Below are 20,382 nucleotides of genomic sequence, written 5' to 3' on the forward strand. Positions count from 1 at the left end.
CCCCTGCATCGGCAGGCGGACTCTCAACCACTGCGCCACCAGGGAAGCCCCATGGCTCTTTTTGAATTATGGTTTTCTCAGGGTATATGCCCAGTAGTGGGACTGTTGGGTCATATGGTAGTGCTATTTGTAGTTTTTGTTTGTTTGTTTGTTTTTTCGTTTTTTTTGGTTTGTTTCTTTTTGCGGTACGCGGGCCTCTCACTGTTGTGGCCTCTCCCGTTGCAGAGCACAGGCTCCGGACGCGCAGGCTCAGCGGCCATGGCCCGCGGGCCCAGCCGCTTCGCGGCATGTGGGATCTTCCCAGACCGGGGCACAAACCCGTGTCCCCTGCATTGGCAGGCGGACTCTCAACCACTGCGCCACCAGGGAAGCCCTATTTGTAGTTTTTTAAGGAACCTCCGTACTGTTCTCCATAGTGGTTGTACCAATTTGTATTCCCACCAGCAGTGCAAGAGTGTTCCCTTTTCTCCACACGCTCTCCAGCATTTATTGTTTCTAGATTTTTTGATGATGGCCATTCTGACTGGTGTGAGATGATATCTCATTGTAGTTTGGATTTGCATTTCTCTAATGATTAATAATGTTGAGCATTCTTTCATGTGTTTGTTGGCAGTCTGTATATCTTCTTTGGAGAAATGTCTATTTAGGTCTTCTGACCATTTTTGGATTGGGTTGTTTGTTTTTTTTGTTATTGAGCTGCATGAGCTGCTTATAAATTTTGGAGATTAATCCTTTGTCAGTTGCTTCATTTGCAAGTATTTTCTCCCATTCTGAGGGTTGTCTTTTGGTCTTGTTTATGGTTTCCTTTGCTGTGCAAAAGCTTTGAAGTTTCATTAGATCCCATTTGTTTATTTTTGTTTTTATTTCCATTTCTCTAGGAGGTGGGCCAAAAAGGATCTTGCTGTGATTTATGTCATAGAGTGTTCTGCCTATGTTTTCCTCTAAGAGTTTGATAGTTTCTGGCCTTACGTTTAGATCTTTAATTCGTTTTGATCTTATTTTTGTGTATGGTGTTAGGGAATGATCTAATCTCATACTTTTACGTGTACCTGTCAGTTTTCCCAGCACCACTTATTGAAGAGGCTGTCCTTTCTCCACTGTACATTCCAGCCTCCTTTATCAAAGATAAGGTGACCATATGTGCGTGGGTTTATCTCTGGGCTTTCTATCCTGTTCCATTGATCTATCCTTCTGTTTTTGGGCCAGTACCGTACTGTCTTGATTACTGTAGCTTTGTAGTATAGTCTGAAGTCAGGGAGCCCGATTCCTCCAGCTCCGCTTTTCGTTCTCAAGATTGCTTTGGCTATTCGGGGTCTTTTGTGTTTCCATACAAATTGTGAAACTTTTTGTTCTACTTCTGTGAAAAATGCCAGTGGTAGTTTGATAGGGATTGCATTCAATCTGTAGATTGCTTTAGGTAGTAGAGTCATTTTCACAGTGTTGATTCTTCCAATCCAAGAGCATGGTATATCTCTCCATCTACATGTATCATCTTGAATTTCTTTCATCAGTGTCTTATAATTTTCTGCATACAGGTCTTTTGTCTCCTTAGGTAGGTTTATTCCAAGATATTTTATTCTTTTTGTTGCAGTGGTAAATGGGAGTGTTTTCTTGATTTCACTTTCAGATTTTTCATCATTAGTGTATAGGAATGCCAGAGATTTCTGTGCATTAATTTTGTATCCTGCTACTTTACAAATTCATTGATTAGCTCTAGTAGTTTTCTGGTAGCATCTTTAGGATTCTCTATGTATAGTATCATGTCATCTGCAGCAGTGACAGCTTTACTTTTTCTTTTCCAATTTGGATTCCTTTTATTTCCTTTTCTTCTCTGATTGCTGTGGCTAAAACTTCCAAAACTATGTTGAATAAGAGTGGTGAGAGTGGGCAACCTTGTCTTGTTCCTGATCTTAGGGGAAATGCTTTCAGTTTTTCACCATTGAGGATGATGTTGGCTGTGGGTTTGTCATATATGGCCTTTATTATGTTGAGGAAAGTTCCCTCTGTGCCTACTTTCTGCAGGGTTTTTATCATAAATGGGTGTTGAATTTTGTCGAAAGCTTTCTCTGCATCTATTGAGATGATCGTATGGTTTTTCTCCTTCAATTTGTTAATATGGTATATCACGTTGATTGATGAGTGTATATTGAAGAATCCTTGCATTCCTGGAATAAACCCCACTTGATCATGGTGTATGATCCTTTTAATGTACTGTTGGATTCTGTTTGTTAGGATTTTGTTGAGGATTTTTGCATCTATGTTCATCAGTGATACTGGCCTGTAGTTTTCTTTTTTGTGACATCCTTGTCTTGTTTTGGTATCAAGGTGATGGTGGCCTCGTAGAATGAGTTTGGGAGTGTTCCTCCCTCTGCTATATTTTGGAAGAGTTTGAGGATAGGTGTTAGCTCTTCTCTAAATGTTTGATAGAATTCGCCTGTGAAGCCGTCTGGTCCTGGGCTTTTGTTTGTTGGAAGATTTTTAATCACAGTTTCAATTTCAGTGCTTGTGATTGGTCTGTTCATAATTTCTCTTTCTTCCGGATTGAGTCTTGGCAGTTTGTGCATTTCTAAGAATTTGTCCATTCCTTCCAGGTTGTCCATTTTATTGGCATAGAGTTGCTTGTAGTAATCTCTCATGATCTTTTGTATTTCTGCAGTGTCAGTTGTTACTTCTCCTTTTTCATTTCTAATTCTATTGATTTGAGTCTTCTCCCTTTTCTTCTTGATGAGTCTGGCTAATGGTTTATCAATTTTATTTATCTACGCAAACAACCAGCTTTTAGCTTTATTGATCTTTGCTATCGTTTCCTTCATTTCTTTTTCATTTATTTCTGGTCTGATTTTTATGATTTCTTTCCTTCTGCTAACTTTGGTGTTTTTTTGTTCTTCTTTCTCTAATTGCTTTAGGTGCAAGGTTAGGTTGTTTGAGATGTTTCCTGTTTCTTAAGGTAGGGTTGTATTGCTATAAATTTCCCTCTTAGAACTGCTTTTGCTGCATCCCATAGGTTTTGGGTCGTCGTGTCTCCATTGTCATTTGTTTCTAGGTATTTTTTGATTTCCTCTTTCATTTCTTCAGTGATCACTTCGTTATTAAGTAGCGTATTGTTTAGCCTCCATGTGTTTGTATGTTTTACAGATCTTTTCCTGTAATTGATATGTAGTCTCATAGCGTTGTGGTCGGAAAAGATACTTGATACGATTTCAATTTTCTTAAATTTACCAAGGCTTGATTTGTGACCCAAGATATGATCTATCTTGGAGAATGTTCCATGAGCACTTGAGAGAAATGTGTATTCTGTTGTTTTTGGATGGAATGTCCTATAAATATCAGTTAATTCCATCTTGTTTAATGTATCATTTAAAGCTTGTGTTTCCTTATTTATTTTCATTTTGGATGATCTGTCCATTGGTGAAAGTGGGGTGTTAACAGTCCCCTACTATGAATGTCTTACGTTGATTTCCCCTTTTATGGCTGTTAGTATTTGCCTTATGTATTGAGGTGCTCCTATGTTGGGAGCAACATACAATTGTTATACAATTGTAATTGTTACTACAATTGTTATATCTTCTTCTCGGATCGATCCCTACATCATTATGTAGTGTCCTTCTTTGTAACTTCTAATAGTCTTTATTTTAAAGTCTATTTTGTCTGATATGAGAATTGCTACTCCAGCTTTCTTTCGGTTTCCATTTGCATGGAATATCTTTTTCCATCCCCTTACTTTCAGTCTGTATGTGTCTCTGGGTCTGAAGTGGGTCAAGATCTTGTAGACAGCATATATATGGGTCTTGTTTTTGTGTCCATTCAGCCAATCTGTGTCTTTTGGTGGGAGCATTTAGTCCATTTACATTTAAGGTAATTGTCGATATGTATGTTCCTATTCCCATTTTCTTAATTGTTTTGGGTTCGTTATTATAGGTGTTTTTCTTCTCTTGTGTTTCTTGCCTAGAGAAGATCCTTTAGCATTTGTTGTAAAGCTGGTTTGGTGGTGCTGAACTCTCTCAGCTTTTGCTTGTCTGTAAAGGTTTTAATTTTTCCATCAAATCTGAATGAGATCCTTGCTGGGTAGAGTAATCTTGGTTGCAGGTTTTTCTCCTTCATCACTTTGAATATTTCCTGCCATTCCCTTCTGGCTTGCAGAGTTTCTGCTGAAAGTTCAGCTGTTAACCTTACAAGGATTCCCTTGTGTGTTATTTGTTGTTTTTCCCTTGCTGCTTTTAATATGTTTTCTTTGTATTTAATTTTTGACAGTTTGATTAATATGTGTCTTGGCGTATTTCTCCTTGGATTTATCCTCTATGGGACTCTCTGTGCTTCCTGGGCTTGATTAACTATTTCCTTTCCCATATTAGGGAAGTTTTCAACTATAATCTCCTCAAATATTTTCTCAGTCCCTTTCTTTTTCTCTTCTTCTTCTGGAACCCCTATAATTCGAATGTTGGTGCATTTAATGTTGTCCCAGAAGTCTCTGAGACTGTCTTCAGTTCTTTTCATTCTTTTTTCTTTATTCTGCTCTCCAGTAGTTATTTTCACTGTTTTATCTTCCAGGTCACTTATCTGTTTTTTCTGCCTCACTTATTCTGCTATTGATCCCATGTAGGGTATTTTTAATTTCATTTATTTTGTTGTTCATTGTTGTTTGTTTCATATTTAGTTCTTCTAGGTCCTTGTTAAATGTTTCTTGCATTTTGTCTATTCTGTTTCCAAGATTTTGGATCATCTTTACTATCATTATTCTGAATTATTTTTCAGGTAGACTGCCTATTTCCTCCTCATTTGTTAGGTCTGGTGGGTTTTTATCTTGTTCCTTCATCTGCTGTGTGTTTTTCTTTCTTCTCATTTTGCTTATCTTACTGTGTCTGGGGTCTTCTCTTTGCAGGCTGCAGGTTCGTAGTTCCCACTGTTCTTGGTGTCTGTCCCCAGTGGCTAAGTTTGGTTCAGTGGGTTGTGTAGGCTTCCTTTTGGAGGGGACTAGTGCCTGTGTTCTGGTGGATGAGGCTGGATCTTGTCTTTCTGGTGGGCAGGTCCACGTCTGGTGGTGTGTTTTGGGGTGTCTGTGGACTTATTATGATTTTAGGCAGCCTCTCTGCTAATGGGTGGGGTTGTGCTCCTGTCTTGCTAGTTGTTTGGCATAGGGTGTCCAGCACTGTAGCTTGCTGGTCGCTGAGTGAAGCTGGGTGCTGGTGTTGAGATGGAGATCTCTGGGAGATTTTCATCATTTGATATTATGTGGAACTGGGAGGTCTCTTGTGGACCAGTGTCCTGAAGTTGGCTCTTCCACCTCAGAGGCACAGCACTGACTCCTGGTTGCAGCACCAAGAGCCTTTCATTGACATGGCTCAGAATAAAAGGAGATAAAGTAGAAAGAAAGAATTAGGAGAAGAAAAGAAAGAAAGAAAGGAAGGAAGGAAAGAAAGAAGCAAAGGAGGGAGGGAGGGAGGAAGGAAGGAGGGAAGAAAAAAAGAAAGAAAGAAGATAAAGTAAAATAAAGTAAGTTAAAATATAATAAAGTTATTAAAATAAAAAATAATAAGAAAAAAATTTAAAAGAAAAACGAACGGATAGAACTCTAGGACAAATGGTGGAAGAAGCAAAGCTATACAGAGAAAGTCTCACACAGAAGCGTACACATACACACTCAAAAAAGGGGAAAAGGGGGAAAAAATCATAAATGTTGCTCTCAAAGTCCACCTCCTCAATTTGGGATGATTCGTTGTCTAAAGGAGGGAAGCAAGGAAAGAAGGAAAGAAAGAAGATAAAGTAAAATAAAATAATTAAAATAAAAAATAATTATTAAGAAAAAAAATTATTAAAAAAAAACTGACGGATAGAACCCTAGGACAAATTTGGAAGCAAAGCTATACAGACAGAATCTCACACAGAAGCATACACATACACTCACAAAAAGAGGAAAAGGGGGGACAAAAAATCTTGTTCTCAAAGTCCACCTCCTCAATTTGGGATGATTCGTTGTCTATTCATGTATTCCACAGATGCAGGGTACATCAAGTTGATTGTGGAGCTTTAATCCACTGCTTCTGAGGCTGCTGGAAGAGACTTCCCTTTCTCTTCTTTGTTCTCACAGCTCCTGGGGCTCAGCTTTGGATTTGGCCCCCACTCTGTGTGTAGGTCGCCGGAGGGCGTCTGTTCTGCGCTCAGACAGGACGGGGTTAAAGGAGCAGCTGCTTCGGGGACTCTGGCTCACTCAGGCCGGGGGGAGGGAGGGGTACGGAGTGCGGGGCTAGCCTGCGGCGGCAGAGGCCGGCGTGAAGTTGCACCAGCCTGAGGCTCGCCGTGCGTTCTCCCGGGGAAGTTGTCCCTGGATCCCGGGACCCTGGCAGTGGCAGGCTGCACAGGCTCCCCGGAAGGGAGGTGTGGATAGTGACCTGTGCTCGCACACAGGCTTCTTGGTGGCAGCAGCAGCAGCCTTAGCGTCTCATGCCCATCTCTGGGGTCCGTGCTTTTAGCCGCGGCTCGTGCCCATCTCTGGAGGTCCTTTAAGCAGCGCTCTTAATCCCCTCTCCTCGCGCACCGGAAACAAAGAGGGAAGAAAAAGCCTCTTGCCTCTGGCAGGTCCAGACTTTTCCCCTTACTCCCTCATGGCTAGCTGTGGTGCACTAACCCCCTTCAGGCTGTGTTCACACCGCCAACCCCAGTCCTCTACCTGCCCTCCAACCTCTCTACCTGAAGCCCGAGCCTCAGCTCCCAGCCCCCCACCCCCAGCGGGTGAACAGACAAGCCTCTCGGGCTGGTGAGTGCCGGTCGGCACCGATCCTCTGTGCGGGAATCTCTCCGCTTTGCCCTCCGCACCCCTGTGGCTGCGCTCTCCTCCGCGGCTCCGAAGCTTCTCCTCTCCGCCACCCGCAGTCTCCGCCCGCGAAGGGGCTCCTAGTGTGTGGAAACCTTTCCTCCTCCACAGTTCCCTCCCACTGGTGCAGGTCCCATCCCTATCCTTTTGTCTCCGTTTATTTGTTTTTCTTTTGCCCTACCCAGGTACGTGGGGACTTACTTACCTCTTGGGAAGTCTGAGGTCTTCTGCCAGCATTCAGTAGGTGTTCTGTAGGAGTTATTCCACGTGTAGATGTATTTCTGGTGTATCGGTGTGGAAGAAGGTGATCTCCGCATCTTACTCTTCCGGCATCTTCCCCTCCTCGATGAGTTTTGACAAATGTATAAACTTGGGAAACCCATAATCACAATCGAGATACAGATAAAGTTTCTTGTGCCCCTTTGCTATCAGTCCTCCCCTATCCACCCCTCTCCCCAGGCAACAACTGATTCGTTGTGATAAATTAATTTTGTGTGTTCTAGAGTTCTGTATAAATGGAATCATATAGCATGTATTCTTTTTGAGTCAGGCTTTTTTTGGCTCAGCATAATTTTATGAGATTAATCAACGGTTATTGCATGCATCAGTAATTCACTTGAGGAATATTCTGTTATATGTATGTACTATAATTTGTTTATCCATTAACCTGTTAATGGACATTTTTTTTTTTTTCTAGTTTTGGGCTCTTAAGAGTAAAGCTGCTATAAATACACATATACAGGTCTCTTTGGGACATTTGTTTTTATTTTCCTTTTGAATGCTTAGGTACAGAATGACTGAGTGATATGATCAAGTGTACGTTTACTTTTATAAGAAATTGCTAAACAGTTCTCCAAAGTGAAGTAGTTTTTTACATTTCCTCCAGCAGTGTATGCAAATTACAGTTACTCTTTACCAATACTTGGTATTGTCAGTCTTTTTAAATTTTAGCCACTGTATTGGGTATATAGTTTTATCTTCTTGTAGCTTTAAATTGCATTTCCTTGATGATTAGTGATGTTGAACATCTTCTCATGCACTTACTTGCTATTCGTTTGTTTTCTTTAGTGAAGCGTCTGTTAAAATTTGGGGCCATATTTTATTTGGGTTGTTTGTCGTCTTATTGAATTTTAAGACTTATTTATATATTTTGAATACCAGTCATCTGTCAGATACATATCTTACATCTGTTTTCTCCCTATCTGTGGCTTGCCTTTTCATTTTTTTAATGGTGTCTTTTTGAAAAGAAGTTTTTAATTTTGATGAAGTCCAAGTTATCAGTGTTTCTCTTATTGTTTATGTTTTTTGTTTCCTAAGAAATGTTTGCCTACACCAAGATCATTGTTCAGTCTACTAATAAGCCCGTCAAAGCATTCTTCATTTCTGTTATTAAGTGATTTTTATCTCTAGCATTTCTTTTTGGTTCTTTCTTAGGATTTCGACATTTCTGCTTATGTTGCTCGTCTGTTCATGCATGCTGTCTGCTTTATCCATTACAGCCCTTAGCATATTAATCATAGTTGTTTTTAAATTTCTGGTCTGATAATTCCAACATCCCTGCCATTTCTGATTGTGATGCTTGCTCTGTGATCTCAAATTGTGTTTTTTTGCCTTTGGAAGCCTTGTAATTTTTTCCTTTATAGTCAGCCATGATGTATCAGGTAAAAGGAACTGCTGTAAATAGGCCTTTATCAATATCTGGGTAAGGTGTGGGAGGAGGGAAGCACTGTATAGTGCTATGATTAGGTCTCAGTCTTTTAGTGAGCCTGTGCCTCTGGATTATGAACTTCACAAGCGTTTCTCAGTTTTTCTGTCCTCCCCTTAGGTGGGACAGGATAGTTAGAGTGTGCTGGGTTTGGGTATTTCCCTTCCTCATCTCTGTTAGGTGCTGGTTTTACCCAAGCAGGTTATGTCCTGATTTCTCCTGAGGGTAGGCTTTGTTAAGAACAGAGTGCTTGGTGTATTTCAAAATGGTTTCAATTCTCCACCACTTGCTGGAAGGATGAGGGGGTTTTTCTGCGATATTTTCAGGGGTAACCTGGTCTGGCTCGTGGAAGCAAAACTCAATATTGTGGGACCCTGCTTATGACTGGGTCTCCCTGGAGTCTTTAATTCTCACAGTTGTCCACACTGAGCCTCCAGCAGCTCATCGATTACAGTTCAGGTTTTCCTACCCCAGCACTGGTTCCTGAGGTGTTTTTTGCTGTGGTGAGCCATGGCTCCCTGCATTTGCCTGTCTCTCCAATTTTGGGAGTAGCAGTGTGCCCTGTGTCTCCCCTTTTACAAATCCAAGAAGAGTTGTTGACTTTTTAGTCTCTTCAGCTTCTTACTTGTTGTTAGAATGAATTGGTGACTCCCAAGCTCCTTCCATGCAGAAACAAAACCGGAAGTCAAGGTCATGACTGAGTACTTCCTCACACCAAGGTTACCACTGTTCTGCCTACTGTCATCGTTCCTTATTGGTTTTCTTTTTGAATTGAATCGTATGGTTTGTACTCTTTGGGCCTGGCTTCATTGGCTCAGCATTGTCTGTGAGATTTTTTGTTTTTAATAGCTGCAGTTATGTTTTATTGCTGTGTAGTGTTCCATTGTATGATGGTGCTACAGCTTCTTTATCCATTCTACCGTTGATGGACATTTGGGTTGTTTTCAGTTTTTAGCTATTTTGGATAAAGCTGCTATGAATATTCTTATATTTGTTTTATGATGGACACATGCACTATATTTCTTGGGTATATTTCCTAGGAGTGGAGTTGCTGGGTCATAGGATAGGCATATGTTTAACTTTAATAGTTAAATACTGCCAAAAAGTTTTCCACAGTGATTTTACCAGTTTTTACTTGCACCAGCAATGTATGAGTATCCACATACTTGCTAACACTTGGTTTTGTCAGTCTTTCTAAATTTGGCCATTCTAATGGGTGTACAGTAGTATCTGATTTGTGGTTTTAATCTGCGTGACAAGTTGAACTGAATGACTTGTAGATCCTCCCCAATACTAAAGTTTTATGTTTGTTCGTTTGTTTAAAGAGTCTAGTGCCTGCTTATAGCAGTGGTTCTCAATTAGCTACACGTTGGAATCACCTGGTGAACTTTTAAAACTTTAAGTTCCCCAGGTAGTTCTAAGATTCAGAGAGGGTTGAAAATCATTGGCATTTATGGATGAAACAGTCTGTGCCTCTCAGGACTTTGCTCTACCCTTTGGTGAGTGACATGTTCATCTTTCTCCTTGCCCAAGCCAAAAATTGGGTTGGGGGCAGGGAGGGGGCATGGGTTATCCTACATTCCTCCCCCTTCTTGATCCCCCACAATCTAGTCACTCTCTAAGTCTCTTACTTTACCTCCTAAAGAACTCTTGAATCTACCTTTTTCCATTCCCACAACCTTAATTTAGATCTTTATTATTTCTTACTTGGACTGTACAGTACCTCCTAAATAGTTCTTCTACTTCTAGTCTTTCCTTCTTTCCCTTCAGTCTAACCTCCTACCAGACTGTCCTCTAAAATAAATTGCTCAGATTCTTCTGCTTCTTTCTCCCTTATCCCTTTTAGGAGAAGTCCACACTTCTTGGTCTGGCATTTATAAAGTCCATCATGATAGTCTCCTGCATACTTTGCTAGCCTCTTTTGTTATTTTTATTTTTCAAACTTTAAACTTTGATAAAATTTCATACAGAAAACTTAAACTCTTTACCCAGATTCACCATTGTTTTGTCCCATTTACTTTAATGTTTTCTCTTTATATATATATAGTTTCTTCTCTTTTCAGCCATTTGAGAGTGATTTGCAGACATCATGTCCCTTTATTCCTAAGAACAAGGACTTTTTCTTGTATAATCTCAGTACTTTTATCAAAATTAGAAAATTATTTAGGAAATTGATACAGTACTATTATTCAATCCACAGTTGTTCCAATAATATCCTTTATAGCTATTTTTTCCTATTTTGTGATCCAGTCCGTATTGTATATTGTATTTAGCTGGCATTTATCTTGTCTCCTTTTATCTGCAACAGTTCATCTACTTTTATTTTTCATGAACTTAAGCTTTTTGAAATATGCGAGCCAGTTTTTCTACTGCCTACCATCTATTTCCTTGATTTTTGGTCTTTATTATTATTTCCTTCCTACGTCTTACTTCTGGTTTGATTTGCTCTTTTTCTGTTTTCTTAAGGTACAATCTTAGGTTGTTGATTTAAGATCTTCCTTCTATTCAAATATAAGCATTTAAAGCTATAAATTTCTCTCTAAGCTTTGCTTTAGGTGCATCGCACAAATATTGCTATGTTGTGTTTTCATTATCATTCAGTTCAAAATATTTTCTTTCTTCCTTTTCACATTAATTTTTTAGATGTGTTATTTAATTTCCAAATTTTTGGGGTTTCCTGCATATCTCTATGGATTGTAATTAAATTCCACTGTGGTCATAGAACATTCTCTATATGATTTCACTCTTTTAAAATTTATTGAGTCTTGTTTTATGGCACCAAATATGACCTGTTTTGCTAAATACATCATGTTCGTGTGAAAATAATATGTATTCTGCCATTATTAATTTTCCTATTCCATAAATATTAGTCAGGGTGGCTGATGGTGTTCAGACCTTCTGTGTCTATGCCAGTTTTCTTTGTCTAGTTGTTCTTTCAGTTGCTGTAAGAGTGGTGGTAAAGTCTCCAAAGATGATTGTGGAGTTGTCTGTTTCTCCTTTTAATTCAGTCAATGTTTGTTTCATTTATTTTGAAGCTCTGTTATTGGAACCAACATACACATTTATGATTGTTACGTATTCCTGATGAATTGATCATTTTATCATTATGAAACATCTCTATCTTTGGTTAAAAAAAAAAACTATTTTATCAGATATTAGTAAAACCATGCCAACTTTCTTATGCCTACTCTGTGCATGGTGTATCTTTCTCCATCCATTTATTTTCCATCTATTTATACCTTTGGCGTTAAAGTGCATCTCTCATAGATAGAAGATAGTAGGGTCATTTAAAAAAAATATCCAGGTAATTCCCTGATGGTCCAGCGGTTAGGACTTTGCACTTTCATTGCCGAGGGCCCAGGTTCAATCCCTGGTTGGGGAACTAAGATACCGCAAGATGTATGGCATGGCCAAAAATAATAATAATAATAAAAATTCCACTCTGACAATCTCTGCCTTTTAACTAAAATGTTTAGTCCAATAATATTTAATGCCATTATTGATGTGGTTGATTTTGTATCTACCCTCTTAGTTTCTTTGTTTTTTGCTTCTTTCCTCTGTATTTTTTCTCTCCTCTTTTCCTGCCTTTTTATTTATTATCTGAATATTTTAAAGAATTTCACTTTTATTTTCCTGGTAATTTTTTAGTTACATTTCTTTGCATTATACTTCTAGTGGTTGCCATGATTATAGAATATATATTAAACTTTTCATATTTCACTTATAATTAATAATGTACTGCTTTTCTCTTAAAACATAGAAATTTTGTATCCTTTTAGGTCCATATTTCCCTTACCTCCCCCCTTGTTCTTTAATACAGTTGTTTTATATATATTACATCTAGATACATTGTAAACCACAGAAGTGATGTTCTAACATTTGCTTTAAGCAGTTTTATGGTTTATGAAGGATTGAGATGAAAAGGCAAAAAGAAAATAAATGGTTTTTACATTTACGCAGGGAATTACCATTTCATTTCCTTCTCATTCTTTTCTGAACATCTATTTTTTCTGTCTGGTTTTATTTCCCTTCAGCCTGAGAACTTCCTTTAGCATTTCTTGTAGTTCAGGTCTGCTGGTGATGAATTCTCTTAGTTTTATCTGAAAATATCCTTAATATCCTCTCTAATTCTTAAAGGATATTTTCACTGGATATAGAATTCTAGGTGGACAGTTTTCTTCTTTTTACCACGGGTGTCCCACTCTCTTCTGGCCTTTACAGTTTCTGATGAGAAATCAGACATTAGTTGGATTGTTGTTCTCTGATAGTAATATTTTTTTTCTCTCTTGCTGCTTTTGAGGTTACCCTTTTCTCTCTCCTTTTCTTCTGGTATTTTACTTACACATAAGTTGGAATATTTAATATTTTCTTACAGGTCTGTGAAGCTCTTTTTCTTTAGTCTTTTTTTCTCTCTGTTCTTTACCTTGGATAGTTTATATTGATTTAATTTAGTTTTATTTTACTCTTTCCTGTCATCTTCATTTGGCTAGGTCTATCTAGTGAATATTTTCTTTGAAAAATTGTAGTTTTCAATTCTAGAATCCATTTGCTTCATTTTTACTATGCTGAGATTTCCTGTTATTTTTCACTGAGATTTTTGATTCACTTAAAATATTTTGTTTTACTTAATTGAAGGTATTATAATAGTGTCTTTTAAATCCTTACCTGTTAGTTCCAATCTCTTGTTCGTCTCAGAGCCAGACTAAATTGATTTTCTTTTCCCTTGGGAATTCTGTTTCATTTTCTTGGTTCATTATATACCCGATAATTTTGGACTGTATCCTGAACGTTTTGAACATTGAGATGTGAAGATCCTGGATTCTGTTATTTTTCTCCAGTGAGTATTGCTTCCTTTGTTTTGGCCGATAATTTTCTTGGCTGGACTTGCATTACAAACTCTTGGGTGGCAGCTCTGGTCTCAATTCAGGTCTTTTGGCTTTAGGTGAGCTCAGTCGAGTCTGTTCTGTGCAGGTACCTTGAGGGGTTAGAGATGTGAGTAGACAGAGTTTGGGAATCCCCTTTCTGGATCTTTCCTTTTCAGGATTCCCCTATACCTTTTACTTTTGTGAGCTTAACTTTTCCCCAACTCAGAAGGACTAGTTTTCCCCTGGATGCTCTGGCAGCTACCGGGTGCACAGCATAGATAGGATTTAGTTTTAGGCTAAAAGCCAAGGAGATGGAAACTTGCTTGCATAGCTCCCTATCTCCCCTACTCCAAGCAAACATGTGCTCTCCACCAGAGTCTCTTTACTCTCCAGTGCTTTCAATTAATTGCTTTTTAAATTATGTTCAGCTTTTACAGTTGTTTTCTGTGCAGGGTTGGGGAGGTTTAGTATAGGGGCTTAGTCCATTAGTTCCAGAAGCAGAAACCTGTCCTTGGAAGCCTCCTATTGTGGTTTTCCTCCTACCCTGCTTGCCATCCCTTATAAGTTTCCTTTGCTAGTTCCTCCCATGTCCAAATATTGGGGTGTCCTAGAGCTCAGTCTACAAACCTCTCTTTTCTATCTACATCAACTTTCTAGGTCAGAGGTCAAGCCAAATCCATGCCTAGTCATTTATGTATTGCCTGTGTCTGCTTTTGGGCTATAACAGCAGAGTTGAGTAGTTATAACAGAGACCTTACAGCTCACAGAGCCTAAAATGTTTGCTCTTTGGCCCTTTATAGAAAATGTTTGTTGACCCCTGTTCTAGGTGATCTTATCCAATCCACAGGATTTAAATGTCGTCTACACACTGATGACTTCTAAATTTCTTATCCCCAGCTTCAAGCTTTCTTCTGGACTCAGGCTCATATATCCAAGAGCTTAGTAACCTTATCCACATAAACCTTAATATGTCCTACACTAAACTTTAGCTATTTTCTCTATGTTGTGCTCCACCCCAAGTCTTGCCCAGGTCTATTAACAGCAATTCCACCTTTCCAGCTGTTCAGGCCAAAAACCTCTGTAGTTGTCCTTCACCTCTTTTTTTCCCATCTTTCACGTCTGTCTGTAAGGAATTCCAATTGGTTCTACCTTCAGAATATGCCTAGAATCTAACCACTTCTTACCTCCTCAGCCACTGTCACCTTACTCCAAGCTACCATTATCTCTTGCTTAGATTATTCCATTAAATTGTTCTTCTTGCTTCTGCCTTTGCTCACTTATAGTTCAATGCAACACAGCAGGAAAAACATAAGTCAGGTCATTTCACTCTTTCGTTCAAACCTTCAAGTGGCTTCTCATTTCACTAAGAATAAAATCCAAAGTTCTTATTATGGTCTTTAAAGCTGCACATGTTCTTGCCCTTCGCTGCCTCTCTGACATTTCCTTCTGTTCTCCTCCGGCCCTCAAGCTGCATGGCCTTCTTGTTGTTCCTTGAAAAGCTGAGCATGTTCCCACCTCCTCGTCTTTGTATTAACTATTTCTTCTGCCTGGGATTCTGGACTCCCGGATATCTTTATGGCTCACTCCTCACTTTATTCAGGTCTCACAAAAATATGATACCTCTTCTGAGGTTTTCCCTGACTACTTATTTAAAGCAGCACATTCATGAACACATGCCCCTTAGCATTTTTGACTGTATAACATGTGTATTTATTTATTTGTTTTCCCCAACTAAGATATGAGCTCTTTGAGGGTAGGGAGTTTTGTTCACCACTCTATCCTGAGTATCTGATTGTGCCTGGCACATGAGAGAGCTCAATAAATTAGTAGAACCTATGAATGTATGAATGATTAATCACCATTCTACCCAAATTGCTTTAGTTGCAGTTTCTAGAATATACTAGACTCTTTCTATTCTGCTCCTGTTATTCCTTCTATTTAGAATCTCTCCTTTACTGTGTCCCCATCTGTCATCCTATAAGATTCAGCTTAAATATCACCTCTGATAAAGTCTTCCCTCTGAGTGCTCACCACACTGTACTGTAATTATTTTTACCAATACTTCTAGTTCCTAGAAGCCTAAGATCTGATTTCTGTTTCTATTTCATCCCATGCATATTGCATAGAAGATAGTAAATACCTGTTGAATCACCAGCTATTTTTAGGAGGAAGAAGGTAAGAGCATATTTTACAATTTGGAAGAGTGATGATTATTTAGATAGCTAGATCTTAATCTTCCTGATTGGATTAGAGACCAAATACCTAGTGTCTGTACATCTCTTAACCACAAGGAGCAGAAACTTAACTCCAGTAGCCTCAGGTAAGCTGGGTATATTGTAAGGAGGCAGTGGCAGTGAGCAAAATAGGGATCTCAAAAGAAGCCAAGATGCTGAGACCCTTCAATGTAAAAAAGAAAGTCGCTTCAACAAATGGCGCTGGGAAAACTGGATATCAACGTGCAAGTTGGACCCTGTCTTATACCATACACAAAACCAGCCTCAGAATGTATCTAAGACCTAAACGTAAGACCTATAACTATAAAACTCTTAGAAGAAAAGCTTATGATAGTGGATTTGGCAAAGATTTCCTGAATATGACATCAAAAGCACTGGCAACAAAAGTAAAAATAGACAAATTGGGGGCTTCCCTGGTGGCGCAGTGGTTGGGAGTCCACCTGCCGATGCAGGGGACCCGGGTTCATGCCCCGGTCTGGGGGGATCCCATGTGCTGCGTAGCGGCTGGGCCCGTGAGCCATGGCCGCTGGGCCTGCACGTCCGGAGCCTGTGCTCCGCAACAGGAGGGGCCACAGCAGTGAGAGGCCCACATACTGCAAAAAAAAAAAAAATTGCTTTTTCTTGGTATACTCATTTTAGATACTATGGGCACCCTGCTATGATACTTGATACTTAATTTCCAGCCCCATTCCCTTGACCTCTTTACAACATACTTATGCAACAAATTATTTATTTATTTATTTATTTATGGCTGTGTTGGGTCTTTGTTGCTGCATGCGGGCTTTCTCTACTTGAGGACATTATGTAAAGTGAGATAAGCCAGTCATAAAAAGTCAAATACTATATGATTCCATTGGTATGAGGTATTCAGAACAAATTCATAGAAATAAAAAGTAGAATGATGCTTGCCAAGGGCTCTGGGGGAGTGGGGGAGGGGAATGGAGAGTTGTTTAATGGGTATAGAGTTTCAGTTTTGCAAGATGAAGAAGTTCTGGAGATTGCACAGCAATGAGAGATATACTATAAATAACACTACTGAACTATACATTTAGAAATGGTTAAGATGGTAAATTTTACGTTACACGTTTTTTACCATAATTAAAAAAAACAGAAGATTTTCATAAGGTCATAATTTAGAAACAGAGGAAGATCTAGATACAGATAACACTTTGTCAACAAACTTTGACGAGTTTGATAACACTTGTCAAGTAGAGTTTGTGAATTTTTAAGCTGTGACTTTTCATCAAAATAATTCTACTCTTTGCTCTTCTTGTGCTTTCATTTGTCTTCCCAGTACCCTAGTTGACTGATTCGCTCAGCATCCCCAACTCAAACCTTAAGAAAGAGTCTGATTAGCTCAGGAAATTCCTCTTTTCTCTGTTGGGCAATGGTTTTCTAACCCAGCCTTATCTTGAAACCTGTAGCTTGCGAGGCCTTGTGTCAGGGGTTCTTCTTTGGTTCAATCAGGGGCCACCCCTTAATTGGGGACTGTGAAAGAGACAGTTTGTCTTAGTAGAGATCAGTGAAAGTCTGTAAATATATGCATAAAAGTAGCCAGATATAATTTAAATAAGACATTTCAAATCCTTTTAAAGTAGATATTGCTGTAGAATAATAATAAGGAAGATATAGTGGATGCTATGGTGAGGGGCTCAGTTACCTCCTTTAGGACCAGGGCTGTCCTTCCAGGAGTGATGCCTGCTGAGGGCTCATAGCTGAGTCTCCCGAGGAATTGCCTCTGCCAAAGAGTACTGCCTTGTGCACGATTATACCCCTATCCAGGGGATAGCCTGCATCTAATAACCAGGGGTAGGGATGCGGGGGTACAAAGGCCTGGCCACCCTCCCTTAATTTGGAACAACTTTAAAGAGCCATCTCAGCTTCAGTGCTCCATATATGATTGGCCAAGGCCTATGATGTAACAACAGCATTACATCTCTGTCCAGTCTTACTATCCTCACTCACTGCATTCAGAGACTCTTCCCCCAGAATCCAATCTAAAGCAGAGAAGTTTTTGTTTTCCCCTCTTGAACTTTTGAAATCTTCTGAATTTTTTTTTTTAATTTTCAAGTCTTACATGAGATGTTCAGTTTATTAATTCCCTCACTAGTTTCGAGCCTGTGGTAAGGTGAACTGTGAAATACGGCATTTTTTAAACCAGTATTTTTTTAATAAAAGATATTTAGGAATGCAAGGAAATAACTGAGTTTTCTGGGAAATGTTTTAAGTGATATTAACAGGATTTTGCCTTATTATAAAAGTTCTCTTTTCATTGGCTTAACCAAGTTCAGTTTGATATTTTAGTCTTTTATTAAAACTGTCTCCATATAATTAAAGTACACTGATTTTGAGATACTTGGTAATTCACTTTTTTTGTTTTGCTATTTCGACATTTCCCCTTGGTTTGTTTTACTGCAGTGATATCCATAAGAAGTAACGCATGTGTGACTACATGCTCAATGGGTGGGACAAGGGAGAGAGTGAGGGTGGAACATAATGACCATTTTAACACCTTCATAACTACAAATCAGACTTTTGATGTAGCTCGTATCCTTTCCATTCAGTAAACATTTATTGAGAACCCTGGGCTAATCTCTAATGATACAGAGATGTCTATGACTGTCTCTGTCCTCAAGGACCTGACTTTACTGAAAGGGAATGTATTCATTTATTTGCTTAGATTTGTACTCTGTTGCCCTGGGAATACAAAGATGTAGAGGTAGTCTATGAAATTTTGTGTCAGACATTAGAAACATTACTATGTATAAAATTTGTCATGGTAAAGAAAAAGAGGTTTGTATAAGGAGTAGAAGTGTAATATAAATGTGGATCTATGGGAAGCAGAACATTTCCAGAGCTGCCAGGAAATAGAAATCTGGCATAGGAAGACCGTAGGATTTATCCAATCTATAACTATTCCAAAAGGTTTGGTTTTAGAGGATCCAAAAGGAAGAGGGGCAGATACTTACTGTTCTAGGTATTTACTGAAGAGTCCAGTCAGTCTCCCAAACTGAGTCAGTGGTACTTTCCCCCAGAGCAGTGCCTATCTTATCTTTTTTTTTTTTTTAATATTCTCTAGAATCTAGTAGAGTGCCTTGCACATAACAAGTTTCACTAAATGTTGGTTAAATTTGTCTATACCAGTGTTTTTTAAAGTGTGGCCTGTAGACCCAAGAATCTTTCAGGCAGCCTGTAAAGTCAAAACTATTTTCAATAATACTAAGACATTTGCATTTTTTGATTTTTGTGTCATTTGTACTATTTACAAGGTAAGGATATTGCCCCCTGGTACCTACAATAAGATCAAGAAATCTAAGTTGAATGCAGTTTTAAAGGCCAGATGTGTTTTTTATTATATTAGTATCATGTTTATTTCATAAGGATTAGGTAGGTTGTAATTATTTTTAAAAAGGGCTATAATGATGGCTTTTAAGTGCTATAAACATGAATACAGGCTTTTGAATGTTTGCCTTTTATGATTTGGTGTTATTTATGACTATTTCTTTCCTCCTTTTTTTAGGAGTCTACTATGGCTCAAGAATCTCCAAAAAATTCAGCAGCAGAAATTCCAGTGACTAGTAATGGAGAAGTTGATGACTCTCATGAACATGGCTTTAATAGGGTAAGAACACTTTTCTGTCTCTTAACACAGAGAATCATGATAAGCCCTTAAAGCTGAGACAAAAGTAATAGAGTTTAATATAGGAATATGTTCTTAGATAGGCTGAAATGCCAGGAATCCAATGTTATTATAGAGGGATGATTAGGTGGGTCATGTTAGTGATTTGTCAAGAATAAGCTCCAGGCCAGTAAAGCATTTAGGGCTTTGATGTTACTATCTGCAGTTTTATTACATGACCAGAACAAGAGTATGTCTGATGATTTTGGCATATAACTTTATAGAAAATGACTTCATTTTACTTGTGATAAGAAAAAATATTAACTATAGATTATCCTTTAAAAAACTGGTACTATCTTATCTCTTAGTACATAATTCCTTAGTACATAATTCCTAAGTAGGCTTCTCTTGACTTTGCCGTTACTTTCTAAAATGGCACATTTGACTCAGTGGAAAATGAAACTTGGGGTGTGTTTAATTTTGATCTGCTGCGCATTTGAAATTGACATTTAATGCATTTTAATGGAAGCATTATGGGTTTAGAGATAATGTGGGTTCAAATTTTCAGCTATGCTATTCCTAGCAGTGTAACCTTGGGCAGATATTTACCTCATCTCTTCTAGTTGTTGTTTTCTAATCTCCCTAAATGAGATCTTATTTTCATGGGGATATTAATATTCAATGAGATTAAAATAAGTTATATGCCTAATATAGTCCTAGAAATGATAATGATGGTTATCATTTCTGGAGATACTTGAATTAAACATCCCTTTTTATGACATTTGATACATGTGTACAACTTTAAATAACTTTAAAAATATAGTTTCATATTCTTGAAAAAGTATTGGTTGAAAGATACTTGAATTATTTTACAGCTTAAATAGGACTCTTTTTACTTCATATGTTTTCAGAATAAAATTCTTTATTTTAGTTTAACAGAAGGTGATATTTTAGATGAGGATTTCTCATTCTCAGCATTATCTACATTTTGGGCTAGGTAAATTCCTTAGTGGAGGGTTGGCCTGTGCATGTAAGGTGGTTAGCTGGATCCCTGGCCTCCTCTTAGTAGATGCCAGTAGCACCCTCCAGTTGTGACAAGCAAAAATGTCTCCAGATGTTGCCAGATGTCAAGGGTAGGGAAAAACTTGCCT

At 38.5% G+C, this 20,382-nt stretch overlaps 1 protein-coding gene and 1 non-coding gene across 6 annotated transcripts in view; both read left to right on the forward strand.

The window, feature by feature from the left end:
• The window catches only part of ARFIP1 (ARF interacting protein 1), a 136,529-nt gene that overhangs the window by 30,036 nt on the left and 86,111 nt on the right, over positions 1–20,382 (forward strand). For all 5 annotated transcript variants that reach the window (XM_007466711.1, XM_007466712.1, XM_007466710.1 and 2 more), the window contains exon 2: positions 19,133–19,234. In XM_007466711.1, the coding sequence (XP_007466773.1) occupies positions 19,142–19,234 (93 nt within the window). In that variant the 5' untranslated portion in view covers positions 19,133–19,141. The remainder of the gene's footprint in view (positions 1–19,132; positions 19,235–20,382) is intronic.
• Positions 11,823–11,895, forward strand: TRNAE-UUC (transfer RNA glutamic acid (anticodon UUC)). Its single transcript has one exon. It is a non-coding gene; the product is annotated as a tRNA-Glu (tRNA).

Source organism: Lipotes vexillifer, unplaced genomic scaffold (genome assembly GCF_000442215.2).
Source record: "Lipotes vexillifer unplaced genomic scaffold, Lipotes_vexillifer_v1.1 scaffold498, whole genome shotgun sequence".
NCBI lineage: Eukaryota > Metazoa > Chordata > Mammalia > Artiodactyla > Lipotidae > Lipotes > Lipotes vexillifer.